Source organism: Neomonachus schauinslandi, chromosome 8, assembly GCF_002201575.2.
Source record: "Neomonachus schauinslandi chromosome 8, ASM220157v2, whole genome shotgun sequence".
Taxonomy (NCBI): domain Eukaryota; kingdom Metazoa; phylum Chordata; class Mammalia; order Carnivora; family Phocidae; genus Neomonachus; species Neomonachus schauinslandi.
Window position 1 is genome coordinate 73,796,629 of NC_058410.1, and position 20,925 is coordinate 73,817,553.

Sequence of the window (20,925 nt, forward strand, 5' to 3'; positions counted from 1 at the left end):
AGAAGCTGGAACAGATCTGAAGTTGTTTGGGTTCATTAGAGGGATGGGGAGAGCTTTGCGTTACAAGTCACTTATGAATAGTTTTGTTGGCTTTCCCTGGCTCCAAAAGAAACATACATAATTCGTTCTGATTTGTATACTCCATTAACTGTATTTTAGGTATATTTTTAATCTTAGTGAATTGCAGTTTGTCTGTATCCGGAAACAGTATATTTTGCAAACTATTAATATGGACTGATAACCAACCGAATGATAGGGCTGCACAAACTCTGTCCCGTGCTTTGCAAAAAAAGAAATGGCCTTTTGGACTATAATTTTTGAAAGATTCCTTGAAAGGACCTGATTTGTTTCAGGGATATTAAATAACATACACCCCGTAGGTTTAGGAAATATCGTGGAGGCCACCCTTCAACAATTGGATGTTAATAATGAAAATGTAATTCTGGACCCTAAGTACAGTGCAGACTGTGAAAGCTGGTTTTCCAAAGCAGTTTTATTCATGAATTCGGAATCTTTTGTCAAGGTCATTGGTCAGTCATTGTGCATATATACTAAATCATAAGAGAAATGCCTGAGGTTTAAGTCTGGATGCTCTTATGACGTGATATGAATTTCCTCAAAGCATATTTATTTCTTGTCATTTAGTGTTTCCAATGTTATAAATACTTTGGGATGTTTACTTTGGGAAGTGAAAATTCTTGATTATGGCTCACTATTCCAAAGAAGAGCTGGATGAAGAGTTTGAACAGTTCATGAAAGAGGTATGTTTATCTTTTAAAAGCTACATTGTAAATTTGTGTCACAAGAAATTCATCTTTCAGTTCTCTTTCCCTTCTAATATGCCATCACTTGGCCACCTTGAAAATAAAGCAGCCAGTTATCTTACCAGCAAAATGTGTTTATTTGGGAATGACAGAGGAACTGCGATTCAGAACATGCAGGCTGTGGCATAGGCATAGGCAAGTCCGGAGACCAAAGGAAGGAACCATTACTTTATAGAGAAAATGAGGAGAGAAGTTGGGAGGGGCTTCTTTGAATGAAAGTCCATGGTAGGAAAGAGAGTTCGGGGTGGTCACAGTTTCTCATTGGCAGAGTTGTGGTATTTTCTTACTGGCTGAGCTAGTTGCTTGGCTTGGAGAAATTCATTCTTCCCCCTGCTGGAAAATTCAAGGTCCCACTTCTTACTGTTGGGTTCTGCAGTGGATGAGTTGATAGATAGGGCATGAGAGCTCCCCCTTCTGGCCTCCTCTTTGTATCTTAAATTTAGTTTCCTTTATTTAGTTTCACATTTCTCCCTTTTGATCCAAATCTTTCCTCAGAAGCATTGCTGACCAAGAGTTGGGTCGTCTGTGTCTCACTGCCAGGAAGGAGCTTTCCTGGATGTCAGATCCCACGTCAGAGAGAAAGTGTATAGCGGTTAGAACCCATTTTGGACCATATTTGAGTAACAGAAACTGAGGAAGGAAAACTCTCAGGCATTTCCCTTCCAAAGTCTGTATCTTGTTGAGGTCGTACATGTTGGAGATCATCTTGAAGTGTTGAGCTAGCATCACCTTATTGGGTCCATGGTTTCTATAAAAGTTTGACAAGCAACAGGTGCAGAACTTAAAAATTATTATACAAAATGTAACTAAAAGCAGCATGACAATTCTAAATTGTATGATGGTTCTAAACCATGACCCTAGGCCTGAAGAAAGCCAACTGAACAAAAGATCATTGAGAGTCATGTGAAATTTGTTATAGTCTATGTGCTTGTCCCCTAGTTCTGTACAATTGAGTTTCTACTTTTCCAGAAGAGTTCATCTATGTGCAGTAGGTGGTGTCTGCTACCTCGCAGATGCCTCCTTGCTCAGCAGGTAAGTAACGCAGAGCTATGTGAGTGTCCAAAACTACTTCAGCCAGTGAGCCGAATAATCATTGTTGGGCTGGTGTTGCTTTAGCTGTAGAACTGACCAGCCCTCCTAAGTTTAGGGAAAAACTTCTGTGTCTATTAGTACTTACTCTGAAGGGAGAAAGGCTCTCTCTATGGAGGCAAACCTGGAGTTGTGTATGTCTCCTGGAAGTTCTCATTTAAGATGGTCATGAAGGTTTAGTGACGTAGACCGGTAGGAAGCTGCTAGTTCATTATGAAGCATAAATAGGACAGTGAACACAGCAAGAGCACATTGTCCTTTTATCCTTCAGCCATCAAGGCAATGAACTGCTCAAGCATAGGGGCCATTACCAAAACCTCCACATACAGAAGAGTAGCCAGGAGCTACACATAGGGCTCCCTCATAAGCATTAGCATTTATGGACACATTTGTCAGTATAGAGGCATTGGCATTATTCAGCCAAGACTCAAATACCATGTTACCACTTATTGAAAGTCTTCTAAATATATGGGTATGACAGCCAGCTTACAAATGGTCCAACTTACATTGGCTGTTCCACAGTGTGTTTTACATATGTATTCAAGAGGTCTCATTTCTCCCACCTAGAGTTGGGTTGAATTGAGGCAGGGAACAAGTATGTGTGGATTTAATATTCTAACTTTATAAACAGACCTGGGCAACAGTTTGGGCATGCAGCGGCAATTGGACTTCCAGCAAAATTACTTGTAGGGTGAACTAAGGGATCCCTGTTGCTCTGGACAGATTGAGGTTTCTGGTGACAAATCCCACAATCAGAGAGGTTCCCCCTTTTGCAGCAGTTGGGAAATGCGGGTAAGAGCATTATCTGTCATGGAAGAGAGACAAAAAATAAGCCTGATCCAGTCATTTTGGGAAAGTGATCTTTATCAGATGCCTGCTTTAATTCCTGGAAACTACTTTCAGGTCACCAGTTGGTGTGCAGGTCTTTAGATGTGACATGTGAATCCAGGAGTGTGTTTCTTGAAATTTGGTGGCACAAGGGTTGGTAAACAGTACCTGGTAGGGCCCCTCCAACAAGAGTGAAGAGAGAACTTTTTGAGGTGTCTTTTGTAGTAGACAAAATCTCTGGGTTGCAAGATGTGATGCTTACGGACTTTGTCTCCCGGGAGTGTGCTGTGAAGATAGTTCTACTAAAGCATGGTTAGTTTCAACAGAAGCATTGAGGCCTTTACAATATCCGAGTACATCTCCTTTTATCAGCAGTGGATTAGACGAGGCAGGAGCCGTGTGCATCAGGCGCCCTGTGACTGCCTCAAAGCATGTGAGAGTTAATGAGTTACAAAGCGGGTGGTGGATCTCAGATTTAGAAGGACCCAATCGTGTGCTCGCTTCAGCAGCACATATACTAGCAGGACCCAATTGCAGTGCTTTTGGCCAGGTTACTCGAAGGGTCTCCACAAATTTTGCCAGTTGAGTCTTAATGGTGCTGTTAGTGTGACTCGCCCTGAGGATTGAAGGTGGTAAGCACAGTGATGGTGCTGTAGAACCGGCCAAACAGCATAGACCTTATTGATAAACTTGACCATTCCCTGATAACTGGGACGCTCGAGAGGGCTTCCTCAGGTAGGAGTAATCTTTTCTAATAGGATTTTAGCTACAGAAAAGGCCATACCCTATCTGCAAGGGAAAGCTTCAGATCAGTGAGAAAAGAAACCATGACCAAAACATATATCCACAAGACAGGGGGAGTGAATAAAATCCATTTGCCAAACTTTGAATGATCCCTTGGGCAATTTAAGATGCCAGGGTGTGGTGTGGATGGGTTTCCCAAATTGTATTTTGGACAGGTGGGGCAAGCAAAGTAGGCACTTTTGTGGGCTTCTTAATATTTCTCTACCAGAATTGATTCATTAAAGCTATCATCTTATCGGTAGAGCCATAATTAATGCATGTGCAGTGGTTAGTAATGAGATTTTCGAGACTCTGGCAGGACTGGATTGTTATTTCTCTCAAGCTAGAGTTCTTTTTAATCAAACCAACAATTATTTGATTTCCAGTATTGTTTTTCCCTCTCTCGGGCCAATTGTTGGACCTCTCTTGTCAGTTTTTCTAGGTTATCATTTGAGGCAACATTCCTTTGGACCATGACAGAGGTTTGGTTATTGGTTCCTTTAAGAGCAGTGTTTTTAATGGAAACATCAACAAGGTAGTTTCCTTTGGCCTCCAGGGAGTCAAGTCTGGAATGCATAGGGGTCTTAATAATAGCCAGGGCAGTTGGCAAAAGTTTGACATCTAATGAATTTTGGACATAAGAACCATTTATAATTTTATTCCCATTAGAAGTAAGGAAACCTTGCTGTTTCCATAACATCCCAAAGTCATGAGCTGACCAAAGGGCATACCGACTGTTAGTATAGATGTTTGCAGTTTTACCCTTGGCAAAGGTACCAGCCCGAGCACGAGCATATAATTCAGCCTGATGGGTCAAAGTAGCCAAAGGTAGAAGTTCTGCCTGGATGATTTCAAAAGGAATTTGCAGTAGCATAGCCAAGACAGTACCGTTTTTGTCCTTTAAGTAAGACCCATCAGTAAGCTATGACAAATCTGCATTGGTTAGAGTTATCTGTAAATTGTCATGGGCAGTCAAAAGGTGATCTGTCAGCATCAAGCAGTGGTGAGGGGTTTATCAGAGTGGTGAAAGAGAGCATAGCAGGGTCAAGGTTATTACAGTGAGGAAGAGTTATATGAGGAGCAACTAACAGGAGGATTTCAGAGGAGGTAAGATGACTGGCCAACAGGTGTTGAGTGTGACGGGAATTCAGAGGAGCTTCTACTGCATGGGGCACAAGGATGGTTCAAGGGGATCCCATGATTATTTCTTCAGTGGCCTTATCCAAAAGGGCAGTGGCAGGAATGGCTCTGAGGCAAGGGGGCTATCCTCGGGCCACAGGGTGCAGTTGTTGGCTATAATATCCTGTGGGTTGATAACAGTTTCCTGATTTTTGGGTGAGTTCTCCAAGGGCGTAGCCTTCCTCTCATATACAAAAAGGGTAATGAGGAGCTGATAATTAGTATGTCCAAAGGAAGGAAGCCTTATTAAGATGTTCTTTAAGGCTCCGAAGGCTATGTCATTCCAATCTTCCGAAATAATAGGGTCCGGTTTGTTGTGTTTAGGTAAAACATACAAGGGTTGGGCGATAAGAGAGAAGTTTGGAGTCCAAGTTTTGACAGTAGTCCCCTACCCTAAGAAAACCTTGTAATTGGCACTTAGTTTTAGGTTTGGGGAAGTTCAGGATACCACAAAGCCTAACTATGTCTAAATGAACCCCTGTTCTGGGGCACCTGGGTGGCTTAGTTGGTTGAGCAACTCTTGATCTTGGCTCAGGTCTGGATCTTGGGGTTGTGGGTACAAGCCCCGCATTGGGCTCCATGCTAGGCGTGGAGCATACTTAATAAATAAATAAATGTATGAATGAGTGAATGAATGAACAAACCAACCCCCATTCCAAGATCAGGTGCCTTAAATATCGAACCTGAGTTTGAGCAAACTGCAGTTTTTTCCTTGGAAACTTTATGTCCCTTTAAGGCTAAAAGTTTTAACAGCTACATGCTGTCCTCCTGTGAAGAGGCTTGGGAAAGGGAGGAGAGAAGCAAGTCATCTACATATTGTAACAAGCAAGGTAGGGCCTCCAGAAAACTTTATATCATCTGAGTCAGCTTTAAAGGTTTGGAAGAAGTAAGACTCTTAGTAAAACCCTGAGGCATTACTTTCAAATATATTGTTTTCTTTCCCAAGTTAAGGCAGAAAGATATTGGCTAGCCTTATCAACTGGAATACTAAGGAATGCACCACAAAGATCAGTTACAGTGAAAAACTTGGGTTCAGTAGGAATAGATGCTAGTAGCATGTTGGGGTTAGGAAGAGCAGTGTGCCAAAGGAAAACGTTATTTATTGCTGGGAAGTCCTGGACGAACTTCCATCCTCAGCCACTGGGTTTTCTTACAGGTGAAATAAGGGTGTTACAAGGACTAGTGCAGGTGATAATGCGCCCCTGACTGAGCCTTATCATCTTCTATTATGGGCTTGATGCCTTGAAGGGCTTCTTTCTTTATAGGGTATTGATTCATTCTGGGGAGATATTTTGAGGGATCTGTTTGAATCTTAGTAGGAGGTGCTTTGTGTATTCTGCCAAAGTCAGTTGAGGATTTTATCCATAAGGAAGATGGTAACTGATCTAATAGGGACAAATGGTTAGTGTCCTTAGAATTCGCTCCAGTGCTGTCGGAGATGAGCAAGTAAAAGATGCTGAAGTATCACTTGGTTGCTATTTTGGTTGCTTCTATCAAATTCTAGGAATTACTTCCCCCTTTTTGAAAAAAGAAATTCCAGCATGATATTTTTTCTAAGAAATCTCAGCCCAATAAGTGAGTTGGGTGAGAGAATTAAGGAAAAAGGGTGACTATCTCTTGAAGGGCCTAAACAAAAGGGACTAGATTTAGAGATCGGAACCTCACTATTTGCACGGTTTTGCTCCTCTGAAGCAGGGGCTGCTTTGTAGCAGTGCCTTTGCACACCGAGGGCGTAGCTCCGGTGGTGATGAGGACAGATAGAGATTCATTCCCAGTCTGAAGGGTTGTTTGTGTAAACCAATGGAGAGAAAGAATTGGGACAAACCCCTGTAGTTCCTCAGAGCCCAGTCACTGGGGATTAGGAAAACATAGGAAAGATTGCTTAGAGGACCGAACGGCATCTGGAGCACTTAAGTATGTAACAGTCCTTTTTCCAGTGTCCTGGTTTTTTGCAATAATGGCGGAGATCAGGAGGGTTTGGGGTTTGTTTAGGGGCCTGCATTTGTTGGAGATGAAACTTAAGGATTTTAGTGGTGTTACTGTTAGTCCACTCATCTAGGGTGTGGGCCAGCTGGTTTGCTAAATTAACTAAATCTGGGGCAGACATAGTTTCTCCCATTCCATCCTGGTCCTTTTAACTTGAAGGGAAAGATCCGGTTTAGCTGGTTAATGAACACAGAATTAAAGGCTACCTGAGTGGATTTGACATCTAAAGGAAGACCAGAGTTTTCCTTAAAAATAATCTGACGTCAGTTGTAATAATCATAAGCAGGTGCATCAGGTTTTTGTGTGTGCAAGCCTGAATGATGTTTGTGCAAGCCTGAATGATGTTCCAATCATCAGGCTTAGGAACAGCTTTTGTCATTGTGCCAAAAGTCAGAGATCTATTTTTCTGAATCTCTTTCAGGACTTTTCTGTCAGACCAGTTTCATCCAGTGTTAGGCCTAACCCTCACCAACAAGCGTGTGAACTAATTAATATAAATCTGAGAAACCTAGTCGATAAGTTTGAGTAACTGTGTTAAATTCCTCGACAAATCTGTGAGGATCCTCAGTAACTTTGGGAACGTTTTTGACTGTAGCCCGTAGTTCAGCTTTAGTCCAGGGAACATAAGAAGGTAGGAGTTTAGCGGTTGGGTCCTTAGAGGGCTTAATAAAGGGACGGGTTCTGATAGGTTCAGAGGAAGAGAGCGCGGGGAGGGGTTCGGAGAAGAAGGGACAGTCAGAGAGAAGATTAGACTGAGGAAGTGAAAGGGTAGAGAGGGGCTGGGGACGGCGCTGCAGGGAAGTAGGGAGATGGCAGCGGAGGAACGGCCCGATTGTGTGGGCTGCTGCGTGTCCTGAGACCAAGGATACCGGAAGGGAGCGAGGACTTGGAAACCCTTCTGCCTTCTCGCAGTGGTTTAGTAAGTAGCCTCAGTTAATTTAGAAATGGTATTTTGCAGAGAGGCAGTTTTGGAGTCCTGAATTTGTTGGGAAGCCTCCAGGTACCAATTAAAACGGGCATTCCATTCAGTTTGTTTAATTTTAGAGGTATGGTCTTCTAATTTGGTTTTAAGAAAAGTAAGTTTGAGGAGATCAAAAGTTCCCCCATGGTGGTCATTGAAATTCGAAATTTAGCTAGGTTGGTCTGTTTCATTAGCAATGTGCGTGAGGAGGGATCGGAGTTTTTAAACAGCCTTCAGGGTCCCAGGAGGAGGGCTGTCCTGAGAGTTTGAGGATTAGGATCCCGTTAGTCAATACTAGAAGTTCAGAAAAACACGTGAGTACTCACCAGAAGGGACAAAGCCTTCACAAAAATAGAAAGAATAAAGCTTGGAAACAGATCCTGAATAAAGCCAGAAAGAGAGCTCAGAACGCAAAGAGAGCAGAGCTTGGATCCAGGAGAGACTTACCTTCAAACTCCAGGCTCAGGGAGAAAGCAGTGAACTCATTGGGCTCAGTGGGTGCAGGCACCTGTTTGCTCACCAGCCTCAGAGTTGTTGGAGTCTTCTCTGGATCCCACTTCTCATCACCAAGTAATGTCGACCTCAAGGATGAAACAGCCGGTTATTTTACCATTTATTTGGGAATGGCAAAAGAGTTGCAGTTCAGGACATGCAAACTATGGCAAAACCCTAGGCAAGACCTGAGATCAAAGGAGAGGAACATTATTTTATAGAGAAAAGGAGGAAGTTGGGAGGGGCTTCTTTGAATGAAAGTCTATCAGAGGAAAGCAAGAGTTCAGGATGGTGATGGTTTCTCATTGGCAGAGCTATTGCTGGGCATGGAGAGAAGCCTTTCTTCCTCCTGCTGGGGTAGTAACATTAACATCTTCCTGTTGGAAAATGCAAGATACACTTCTTTGTTGGAGTCTGCAGTTGATGACAAATTGATAGGGTGTGAGAGCTCCCCCTTCCGACCTCCCAATTGTATTTTAAGTAATGGGGTTTCCCCTGTATTCATTTTCACAAGTCCATCACCAAGCTCCGTCAACTCTTCCTCCAGAATATATCTGTTCTCTTCCTAGGTCTCTTCCTGTTCACTGCTGCCATCCTAGTCCAGGGCACCATCTTCTCTCCTGGGCTACTATAACAGTTCCCATATACGGTCCCCCCATTCCTTTACCAAACTGCAGCCAGTGTGATCTGTAACATGAATCAGATTGTTCCTCTTCTTTGTAAAACACTCTGTTAGCTTCCCATCCCCAACGGAATAAACTCCAAACTTCTTCCCATGGTTTACAAAGCCCTAGATGATTTTGCTCATGTCTTCCTCACTCACTTTATACCTCTTTTCCTCCTTATCTACTTATGCTACAGTGGCCTTTTTTCTCCCTCAGACATGCCAAGCTCATTTCACATAAGGAGCTGTGCACGAGCTGTTCCTTCTGCCAATAATTCTGTTCCCCTATTCTTCACCTGATTGTTAACGATCTCATCTTAAATTTATCACTACCACAGAGAGGTTTTTTTTTCTGTTAATGCAGTAAAAAAGTAACAGCAAGTGACTTCTTTGTGTACCATATATTTAATTCTCTGTGTAGCACTTGGCATTATTCATTATTTTCCTTGTGTCGGTCTGTTTTCTGCCTCCCGTTGTAAGAATGTGTGATTCGTGATGTGACAGCTATATGTTCACTGCTATACCTGTTGTACCTAATAGATGCTTAGTAAATACTGGCTGAATGAATAAATTAGAGGGTCGCACTATATCCGATGTATTTAATATAAATAGGCCTTGTAGAGCATTCAGGAGTCACATTTTAAGCAATTATACTAACATTCTTGTTCATAAAGGGAGTTTAGATGTAGGGTGTAGTAGAAAACCTCAGTTTCATTAACAGGAAAAAGTAATGCTTACTTTGTAGGTTTGTAAGGATTTAAAAAAGCATCTAGGGGCACCTGGGTGGCTCAGTCGTTAAGCGTCTGCCTTTGGCTCAGGTCATGGTCCCAGGGTCCTGGGATCGAGTCCCACATCGGGCTCCCTGCTCAGCGGGAAGCCTGCTTCTCCCTCTCCCACTCCCCCTGCTTGTGTTCCCTCTCTTGCTGTGTCTCTCTCTGTCAAATAAATAAAATCTTAAAAAATAAATAAATAAAAATAAAAAAGCATCTAATGATTATCTGAATGTAATAGACACTCAGGATAAGAATCTCACTTCCCATTTGAAAACTGATTTTTTTAATTTCAATTTACCCCCTTCCCAGCCTTTGGCACCACTAATCCACTTTCTGTCTCTGAATATATGCTTGTTATAGACGTTTCATAGACATGGAATCATACAATATGTGGTCTTTTGTGACTGGTTTCTTCCATTCAACATAGGTTGAAACAAGGTTCATCCATTTGGTAGCATCTATCAGTACTTCATTGCTTTTTATAGCTGAATAACATTCCATTGTATGGGTTTACCACATTTTGTTTGTTTATCCACACATCAGTTGATGAACATTTGAGTTCTTTCCACTTTTTGGCATTTATAAATAAGCTGCAATGGAAAGTCATGTACAAGTTTTTGTGTAGATGTATGTTTTATTTCTGTTGTGTGTATACCTAGTAGTGGAAGTCATGGGTCATATGGTAACTCAATGTTTAACCTTTTGAGGAATGGCCAGACTGTTTCTGAAGTAGCTGTGCCATTTTACATTCCCACCAGCTGTGTATTAGTATATAAGGATTCCAGTTTCTCCATATGCTCACCAGAGTACGGTTATTCTCTGGGGACCAGCTTTTGTGTTTTGTTTTTAATGATAGGAATCTGGAAAGCAGTGTGGAAGATTATCAAAAGTGAGACTACCTACTGTGTATTAGATGATAGGGTGAGCACTCTGCATTTCATTTTCTGATCTTTGTCATAAGCTTGCAAGGTCAGTGGTACTATGACTATTTTTTAACAGATGAACAAGCTGAAAAGAGAGGATAATTTTCCCTAAGCAACAACTAGTGTATTTTGAAGTTAAAATTTGAACTCAGATCTGTCTGGCCCCCGAAACCTATATTCCTTCCACACTCTTATCTGGCCATGGGGCTTAAGAGGAATAGACTGAGTCTGAGGCAGATTGTCAGAATTTGGTGAACAGTGAGATATAGGGAGGAGAGAGAAATGGAACATTTCAAGGTGATGATCAAGTTTAGAGACTGAGTGGAAAGTGATGGAACTACAATTCAGACAAAGAATACTTTTCCTTCCCTCTTCCCCTCTTCCTGCCTAATTGTCAGGAAAGACAATGATTTCTTTTTGAACATTTTAAAATTGACATTATTTTAAGTCATTGAGATAGAGTTGTTTGGTTGGCAGGTGGAAATTTGTGCATTGTCATCTTGGAAGTTTAAAAGGGCATCCTGGTGACATTGTCCCAGTTCGGGGACTACATAGTATAGTGGAAAGTGGACAGGTGTTCTCACACCTCGGTTTGAATCCCAGGTCTGTAACACTTACTAACAGTAGCAAGTGGGGCAAGTTGCTTAACCTCCCTGAGCTTGTTTCCCCATCAATAAATCTTGATTGAATTGCTTAAAGATTGAGATAACCTGGTTATATATCCTGACATATAGCAGGCATGGAATAAATGTTGGTTTCTTCTCCAGGAGAAATGTGTAGAGTGAAGATAAAAAGGACAAGCAGAGAGTCCTGGGGAAGTCTAGTGTAAAGAAATGGGCAAAAGAACCAAGACTTATTAAAATAGATGGGTGGGAAAGGTCACAGAACTGAAGTATAACTTGGAGGAAGTGATGCTGTGAAATCAAAGATACAGAGTTTCAGGAAGAGTCAGTCACCGGTATCAAATTCCATGATGTGATCAGGCAGTGGTCCTTTATTTGTGGCTTTTAGGAGACTTTTGCAACCTGGAGGAGAGCTGTTTGGGATGGGAACCAGATTTTAAAGGGTTGAGCAATAAACTCAAGAAATTGGTGTGTAAAAGAAAAGTAATAGGTAGAATAAAGGGGAGGTAGGAATAAGGATCTTGTTTGTTTTGTTTTGCTTTGATTTTTTTAAAAGATTTTATTTATTTGACAGAGGCACAGCGAGAGAAGGAACACAAGCAGGGGGAGTGGGAGAGGGAGAAGCAGACTTCCTGCTGAGCAGGGAGCCGTTGTGGGGCTCCATCCCAGGACCCTGGGATCATGACCTGAGCCAAAGGCAGACACTCAACAACTGAGCCACCCAGGCGCTCCCTGCTTTGCTTTTTTTTAAAAAAGGTGGTGTAGAACTGAATGTTCATTCTTCCATTTCACAGTTGTGCTATGGCCTGAGGTTACAGAGATGGGCTGGTTTATAACCTGAGGGAAAGAGGGAGGGGAGAGAGAGGAGGAAGTGCAGATATGGAGATGACATGGGATGACCAAGGAAGTAAGAACCTAGAAAGGTGGGAAGTGATTGACCCCTCTTCAAGTTCTCCTTGGTGTGGAGGAAAGAATTTCTTTTCTGAGAGAGGAAAGCAGTGTCTTTACGGGTGAGTGTAATGGTGGAGTAAGGGAAAGGAGGGTGGTTTTTGACTGAAGGTCTTTATTTTCTCAGTGAAGAGAGAGGCCAAGTTACTGACTGAGAGTGGTGGGGGTGGGTCAATTAGGATTAGACTAGGGGATTTAGGATTGTACTGAAATTTGGACCTGAAGAGTAGAAAAGGACAAATAAAAGTTTATTGATCATTGTGACAAAATGCTAATTTTTCTGGTAAACACCTGAAATTCAGTTCATCTTAGAATTTTGTGTTCTTTGAGAGTGATGCTGGGTAACTTTGCTCAATCATTATTTATTCTTAGATCCTAGAGAATGTCTAGAAGAGGATAGCATAATTCTTTTTTTCCCCTTCTTGATCAAGTTTCTTGATAAGTTTTCTTTATTTCTTTGTTGTTATCGTTGATGTTTTCTCCCTGGTTAGTTTACTTATTTAACTCTAGATATGAAATTGATGTTCAGAGATGTATGCTTGATTTTTAAGTTATTTTAGCCACGAATGTTTAAAAGTACAAATTTACATATTGTTGCTGAGAATATTGTTTATGTACATGATAGCTGAACTGTGAAAAAACTAAAAGAAACATTTTTAGTGATGAATGTGGGATTCTCAAGTTTTAATTCAGTAGCTTGTATCTGATTTAGCTTTCAGATGATTCTTTTGAGAATTCAAATAAAACACCTAGACAACCTAAAAGAGAAGTGAAAAAGAAAGATGCAGTGCCATGGTGGATAACTGAAGATGATTTTGAAGATGGTGGTAAATACTGCTGATTTTTTTATTCCAAATTATTTGACCACAAGGTGTCAGTCAAGACTTTTAATTTTGGGGTTTTGTTGTTGGACTATACATATATAAAGAAAATAATACTAGTAGCGTGACTTTTTGAAGCTTGAATTTTCATATTCACTTTATTATATATTTATTATGTAATTGAGAATCTATGATGTTTCTGCATTATCAGGTTATATTACATTGGGATAATTTTATATTTACTCAAATTAAAATGATGAATAATACATGTATATTTCTACATTGTCATGTATAATGGTAAATTGATTTAAGGTGATTTAATAAATATTCTGACAATGTATTAATGCCATTACATTGGGAATATTTTAACAAATCTTTAGATTTTTGGTATCACAGTCTGTTAATAACAGTAGTAAAAAAAGTAATTTATTGCCTTAATGGTAAAGAACTCATTAATGATCCTGCCTGACATATGTGTATACCTTTCCCCAAACTGTTCTTAGTCACCTCTTCACAAATGGAAAAGTACTCTCTGGAGTATTTGCTTTGGTATACCTGCTGTATATGATACTGCCGTATCCATAAGGAACCCCAGACTACTTCTCTTAACCTATGTTTGTACTATTTATGGATCATTAAGCAGCATTTTATAAACTTAGAGGATTTTTCTATCCTAGGGGAGAAATTTGCCCCATAGCTTTTGTTTTTCCCCATGAAATTAAGCCCAGATTCCTTAATGTGCCCACTAAGGCTCTGCATCATCTGAAGAGGACCCTCCTTTCTAGTTTCCTGTGCCCCAGCCATACTCAGTTATTCCCTGTCTCCTGGAAACATCATTGACTCTGTGCCTCTGTGCATTAGCTCATGCTTTCTCACCACTAGAATGCCTTTTCTCATCTTTCTTTCCTAACTCTTCCAGCTCCCTTTCCAGCATAATTATTTTCTTCTTTGTTTTGATTTCAAAACACCACAGTAGCACTTACACATTGTGCTGATAGTCATTACCTGTAGGGCTATGCCTGAGGTTGGGAGCTTTGTGAGAGCAAGAAACACTTCTTTTTGTTTGTATCCCCTGACCCCAACAGTAAATAAATAATAAATGTATTTAATAAATGAAAGAGTAAATTTGGTAGTCATTTCTCTGTTCTTAAAACTAAAATAAGGAAGTGCCTTATTGAAAAATTCAGTGCATTTTTTCATAAATCCCCCAACCACATAACAGTGCTAAAGTTTGCATGCAAAGAATTCTTTTTTAGAATCTTTTCCCTGTTGGTGCTTGAAAAGAATATTACATGATGAAGTACCATTGGAATTGTTCACAAAGATTTGAGACTTAATTAGCATTAAAGTCTCTTTCTAGAAAGTAATGAATCAGAGATAGAATGTGCATACTCATCCCAAAGGGAAAGACTAGGTCCTGGACCAACACTTGAATGTAACCTGACTAAAGGTATTAATTTTTAAGAAAGAATTTGTCAATCAAAATGGATTTGATTAGTAAAAGATTCAAAGAAGGATATTTAAGAAGCAAACTTTGACGATATCCATTTAAATACTGAGGAGAGGGTTTCTCCACGCAAGGACATAACCTGGTCCCTGGTTCAATCACAAACATTTCTGAGTTCATGTTATGTTGGGCATACTAGGCACTAGTATACAGACAATAGGATTCCTGCCATCAAGAGTGTAGAAGCTTCTGAGGGGGAAGTAAACACCCTCTTGAGGAGAGGAATGCATTACCAATCTTAGACACCTTTTTTTTTTTTTTTTAAGATTTTTTTGTTTTTTGACAGAGAGAGAGACAGCGAGAGAGGGAACACAAGCAGGGGGAGTGGGAGAGGAAGAAGCAGGCTTCCCGCTGAGCAGGGAGCCCGATGCAGGGCTGGATCCCAGGACCCGGGGATCATGACCTGAGCCAAAGTCAGATGCTTAACGACTGAGCCACCCAGGCGCCCCAATCTTAGACATCATTAAACATTATCGACATTGAGCTACTTCAACCTTATAATTTTCTCTTTCAATTGCCGTAAGGATGAAATGTTCTGCCTAGAGGATGAAACAATCTAATCCTTCTACTGGTCATATTCTTCATTATGAATAACTAAATTGGATATTGGTTTTGGTCATTAGTCTCTTGTAAGCTCAGTTAGTATGGGTCACATCCCTGAATCCAGCTTCAGAGCCAAGGTGAGACCCACATAGGCACCACAACAGTACCCCAACCATGGCATACCCTTTTTCTTTTGAAGTGTCTATAGATAACGTCTCTTGATTTTCTGCAACCATGGAAGTTATTATTTGATCTATAAAACCATTATTCACACAAAGCCATAAAAAATAGATTGGAATCCTTTCCAGGAGTATACTAATTAGGAAACTGAAGTCAGAACTTGACTTTTTTTTTTTAATTTAAATTAAATTAGCCAACATATATTACATCATTAGTTTTTGGTGTAGTGTTCAATGATTCATTAGTTGTGTATAACGTGCAGTGCTCATCACATCATGTGCCCTCTTTAACGCCCATTACCCAGTTACCCCATCCCCCCACCCACCTCCCTTTCCACAACCCTCAGTTTGTTTCCCAGAGTCAAGAGTCTCACATGGTTTGGCTCCCTCTCTGATTTCTTCCCATTCAGTTTTCCCTCCTTTCCCCTATGATCCTCTGCACTATTTCTTATATTCCACATATGAGTGAAACTATATGATGATTATCATTCTCTGATTGACTTACTTCTCTCAACCCTCCAGTTCAGAATTTGTGACTTTTTTTTTTATTAACATATAATGTATTATTTGTTTCAGGGGTACAGGTCTGTGATTCATCAGTCTTACACAATTCACAGCGCTCACCATAGCACACACCCTCCCCAGTGTCCATCACCCAGCTGCCCCATCCCTCCCACCCCCCCTCCACTCCAGCAACCTCACTTTGTTTCCTGAGATTAGCAGTCTCTTATGGTTTGTCTCCCTCTCTGGTTTTGTCTTGTTTCCAGAATTTTTGACTTCTTAATAAGACTTCCTTCTAAGCAAAATGATATTCTTCTAATCTTAATATATACACAATGTAATTATATAACTTCTCCGTTTTTTCACTTTTTTATAACAGATATATGCTATTATGACAAATTTTGAATATTGCATAGCATTTTCAGTGTTTTCTAGTGTTTTTGGCATAAAGAGAAAAATGCTATCCATGGCTATGAGGACTGGCCTGGTCTGACCATTGACTCCTGCTCTGGGCTCATTTCCACCTGGACTCACCCTCACTCTCTAGATTCAACCTCACTGGTCTTTTTGCGTCCTCCAGTGTTGCCTGCCCTCCCATTGCTGACCCTTTGTACCTTGTCTCCACCCTACCTGGAGTTGTCTCCCTTTTCTAGTTCACCTATTCTTCCTTCATATAAGGCAGAAGATACTCTTTAAAGTGGCATGGTATACTGTATTAAATAATTGTGCTTCAAAGTAATTTTTAAAATTTTGTCTCATGTAAACTTTTGAGATTATTTAATAAAATACAATGCAAATAAATAGTGTTATAATTTTTCTTTTGTGAATTTTAGGTCTGATGGATTCTTATTTAATAGACCAGATTTATTTTGTAGCTACTGTCTACAAAATTAGCATAACGGAAAAAAAGTTAGTATAACAGTATTACTGGTTAATACATAGTGGTCAAAACAGTTTTCGGAACATAAATATCCAGCTATATCTTAAATCCCATCCCTAGGACTGCTTGGAACAAATGTAAGCTATCTGAAAGCAAAGAGGCCTTCTCAGCCTATTATGGAAATACAAGAGGAGTCTGCTGAAAGGATTCAGTTTCTTCAGAGCAGTGGAACCTCTATCTTAAGTATTGACAGCTTAGAAACAAATGGTAAGAAACGTGAGGGATACAAGTTGACAGATTAATTACTATGCTTAATTAAATTAAATACTATAATTATACTATACTCAATTAAAATTTTTACAAAAACTAACCTGTATCTTGGAGCCTCCTTTACTGAAGCATGTAGACATTCTTAATACCTTCCTAGAAGGTCTAGAATTATATCTTGAGGGAAGCCTTATAACCGTACATACTGATTATGAATACAAGTCTATATGTAGTGGGTGAGAGATGCATGTTTTAAATTTTTTAAATTTTACTAATATCAATAAATGCATCATTCAAATTAATTTTATCAAAATTCAAAATTCTGCATATTAATAAAGTATATTTGTCCTTTTCATTTAGAGATAGTAGTTTCTGAACTCAATCATAGTGTTCTTGGATTGGGATTGGACACATTAGAAGAACAAGAAGAAAAAGAGCAATTTTTTGCCAGGCTTGAGGAAGGCTTAACATCTTCCATTGATTATTCAAGATTAAATAAGGAACTGGATTCTAATGACTCCACACAATTTAAAGGTTTACATAGGTAATGTATGTACAATATCAACTAATCATTAAATGGTTTCTCTATTTTTCTATATATATTTTTTAATTTATTTATTAGAGAGAGAGAGATAGAGCAGGAACACAAGAAGCGGGAGTGGAGAGGGAGAAGCAGGCTTCCCGCGGAGCAGGTAGCCCGATGCAGGGCTCAATCCCAGGACCCTGGGACCATGACCTGAGCCGAAGGCAGATGCTTAATGACTGAGCCACCCAGGCGTCCCTTATTTTTATCTCTTTTCTATGTTCATTATTTCGATCCTGGTTTCCCTAATATATGAATGGAATATGTTGATTTGTGTTTAAGAGCTCACTCTGCATCCAGGTATCTGAAATGTCATGCGTGCGATGCTACTGAGACTAATGGCACACTGCAAAAAGACCTTATTAGGAAAGTAGCTTCTTAAGTGATTTTCCACAGATGAAGTAAATAAGAGAGTTCAGGTAGCTGTCATAAACTCAGAGAAAAAAAATAAAAGAAAGGGTGAACCAGGGAGTTAAGACAGGTTTTGTCTCCGTCCTCCCTTTGTATATGGTTGACCCTGATGATTATCAGGAAACCTCACTTATCCTGAAAATCCTACTAGTTGACTGAGCTGGCCTTCTGTAAGTACAGTAGACCTTTGACCTTTTAAAATTATAAATTATAAATGGAGGGACACCTGGGTGACTCAGTCGTTAAGCGGCTGCCTTCAGCTCAGGTCATGATAACAGCGTCCTGGGATCGACTCCCACATCGGGTTCCCTGCTCAGTGGGGAGTCTGCCTCTCCCTCTCCCTTTGCCCACCTGTCTGCCTACTTGTGATCTCTCTCTCTCTCTGTGTCAAATAAATAAAATCTTAAAAAAATAAAATAATAAATGGAAGCCAGATTACAACTTCAAGATTTTAAGAACACCAAACTATAATTAAATTAAGGGTGAGGAGAATCATTACCTCTTGTTATTAGAGTACCTGGTCTCCTTAGGATGCTTAGTTTCTTACAGACCATGGATAAAGCAGTGCAGTGACTTTCATGAATTTTGTAGAGTTTGAGATTTTTACCCTGCTTGTAAGCTAACAAGTTACCCTGCCAGTTTTATGGATGCAGATAGTAGACACAAGATTCCTGGGTCAGAAACAAAGGACTTTATTTCTCACAATAAAAGCCATATCTGAGTCTCATGTTTATTTGCCTCAGTTCCCCCATGCTCCACAAAGCTTGTGGAGGCAACATGGAGGGTCCATGATGGCTGTCTGCATGGGCAGTGGGTTGCTTTATAGGAGAGGAGCACTGAGCTTGGGGAATCCATTGCTTTTATAGTAAGAGGAAATAAGCCTTCTTCTTTTCTGGAAGGAGATACTGCCTCATCTCTCAAGGTTGCTCTCTGCAAACACAATCTTGGGAAATAACCTAGGAGAGAGAGGTTTGTGCCTTGCATTCTTGGCATACCCCACAAGAACATGCAGGGACACTCAGGGCCCTTGGTGATTGCCTCTCCCAATAGTAACAACACAGGTTAAGTATACACAAGTTGGCTACAAGTTTTGGCCCCTTTGTAATATTTCTTAACTTTTTAAATTTCTTTTTTTAAAAAAAAAAGATTTTATTTATTTATTTGACAGACACAGTGAGAGAGGGAACACAAGCAGGGGGAGTGGGAGAGGGAGAAGCAGGCTTCCCACCGAGCAGGGAGCCTGATGCGGGGCTTGATCCCGGGACCCTGGGATCATGACCCGAGCTGAAGGCAGACGCTTAACGACAGGGCCACCCAGGTGCCCCTTTTTATTTCTTAACAGTATTCTTAACTACTGATATTTCTGCTTTAGGACAGGCGAGTCAGAGTGCTAAATAACATTGTGTATAGAATATTGTTGCTGCTATTATTATAGTTATAGCTTCTTGGATTTGCTGATAATCTCACTAAAGGTTGATAGACTGAAAAAAGTAGGGTGGATTCCTTGGTTTGAAAGAAAGCAGTATATGAACTAATCCAATATAATTAAAATTTGCTCAAGCTCCTTTGTTACTTTTCTGAGTTTTTATTGGTTTAAGGTTCCTATTCAGCCTCTATGTCATGATTAAATTGCTTATTAACAGGTAAATGCTGAACCTGACATTTTTTCTGGCCTCCATGTAGACTTCACTGGTTCTCATGTGGTCAATTCCTAATCTTTAGTGTAGAAAGGATATCTGGGCCCTGAGACATGTAAATGCACACACTTATGTATAAAATTGTGTGTATTTGTGTATAAAGTTAAGTTATGGCATTTTTTTCTTTGTGTTAATTTGATAGCTTCAGTTAGGCTTTGAGGATCCTTTATTTTCAAAACATTTTCTTTATAACTCCCAAATTTTTAGTTTTTGTTAAAATAAGAGTACTTGAGAAGAAAAGTATAATGCTAGAGATTTTTAAAATATATATGTAAAAGAATCCATGGAAATGTATTATTAACATTTAATACTAAATTAAGTAAATTTGGGGGCACCTGGGTGGCTCAGTCGTTAAGCGTCTGCCTTCGGCTCAGGTCATGATCCCAGGGTCCTGGGATTGAGCCCCGTATCGGGCTCCCTGCTCCGCAGGAAGCCTGCTTCTCCCTCTCTCATTCGCCCTGCTTGTGTTCCCTCTCTCGCTGTGTCTCTCTCTGTCAAATAAATAAATAAAATCTTTTAAATAAATTAATTAATTAAGTAAATTTTTTTTTCAGTTATCAAGCTAATGTAGAACTAAGTGAAGATAAACATGAGTATGAATCGAAACATGAAGAATTGGCAGGTAATTTCATTGGTTTAAAAATGTACAATACTTGAAAAGATAATACAACTATTAATAAAGACATTGATAGGAGAAAAATAAAAGTAAAACCATATCTTTGAAAGAGCTTTGATCAGGTAGAGTGAAATGCCTATGTTACAATCTGAGCTGCTAAGAAATGATGGAAAGTGCACTGCTGCCTCATTTGTTGGGAGTGGGCAGTGGACCAATTAGGAAGACAGGAAAAGGACTAGAGGAATCTATGGAGCCAGGACCAATGTCTCTAAAGCATAGCTCAGTAGGTATTTCTTTTTCTACCTTTGACTTTTAACGTGTCCTTGTTTTTATATTTAAAATGATAGTTAGCATATAGCTGGATTTTCCTTTTTTGTCCAATCTAACAGTCTCTGACTTTTAATTGAAGTGTTTCTACCCTTTATAAAAATATATTCATTGGTATGGTTTTTTACTCTTTGGCCATTTGTTGGTTGTGTTGATTTTGTCCTGCAGTCTATTGGATTGAGTATTTATAACATTCCATTTTATCTCTTCTTTGGGCTTGTTAGTTGTACCTCTTTGTTGTATTTTTTTCCTAAGTTTCTCTATGATTCATAACATGCATCTTTATCTTATTAAATACAGTCTATTTTCAAATAAAATTATACCACTTTATATGAGTCTTAAAAACAGTGAACTCCCCCAACCTTTTTGCTATTTTGTCATACATTTTTCTTCTATATATCTTAAAACCCTGTGATGTATTATTATTACTATTATTATTATAATTAATATTGCTTTTAATAGTCTATTTAAAAAATTTTTAAGGAATATAAAAAATTTATATTCATGTAAAAACATTTAT

The 20,925-nt window shown here is 39.7% G+C and overlaps 1 protein-coding gene across 1 annotated transcript in view; it reads left to right on the forward strand.

Annotated features, from left to right (window-relative positions):
• The first annotated feature begins 669 nt into the window (after positions 1-669).
• CEP162 (centrosomal protein 162) overlaps positions 670-20,925 on the forward strand; it is a 98,560-nt gene continuing 78,304 nt past the window's right edge. The window contains exons 1-5 of the mRNA XM_021693361.1: positions 670-761; positions 12,786-12,900; positions 16,625-16,771; positions 17,132-17,315; positions 20,017-20,084. Coding sequence (XP_021549036.1) covers positions 705-761; positions 12,786-12,900; positions 16,625-16,771; positions 17,132-17,315; positions 20,017-20,084 — 571 coding nt within the window. The 5' untranslated portion in view covers positions 670-704. The remainder of the gene's footprint in view (positions 762-12,785; positions 12,901-16,624; positions 16,772-17,131; positions 17,316-20,016; positions 20,085-20,925) is intronic.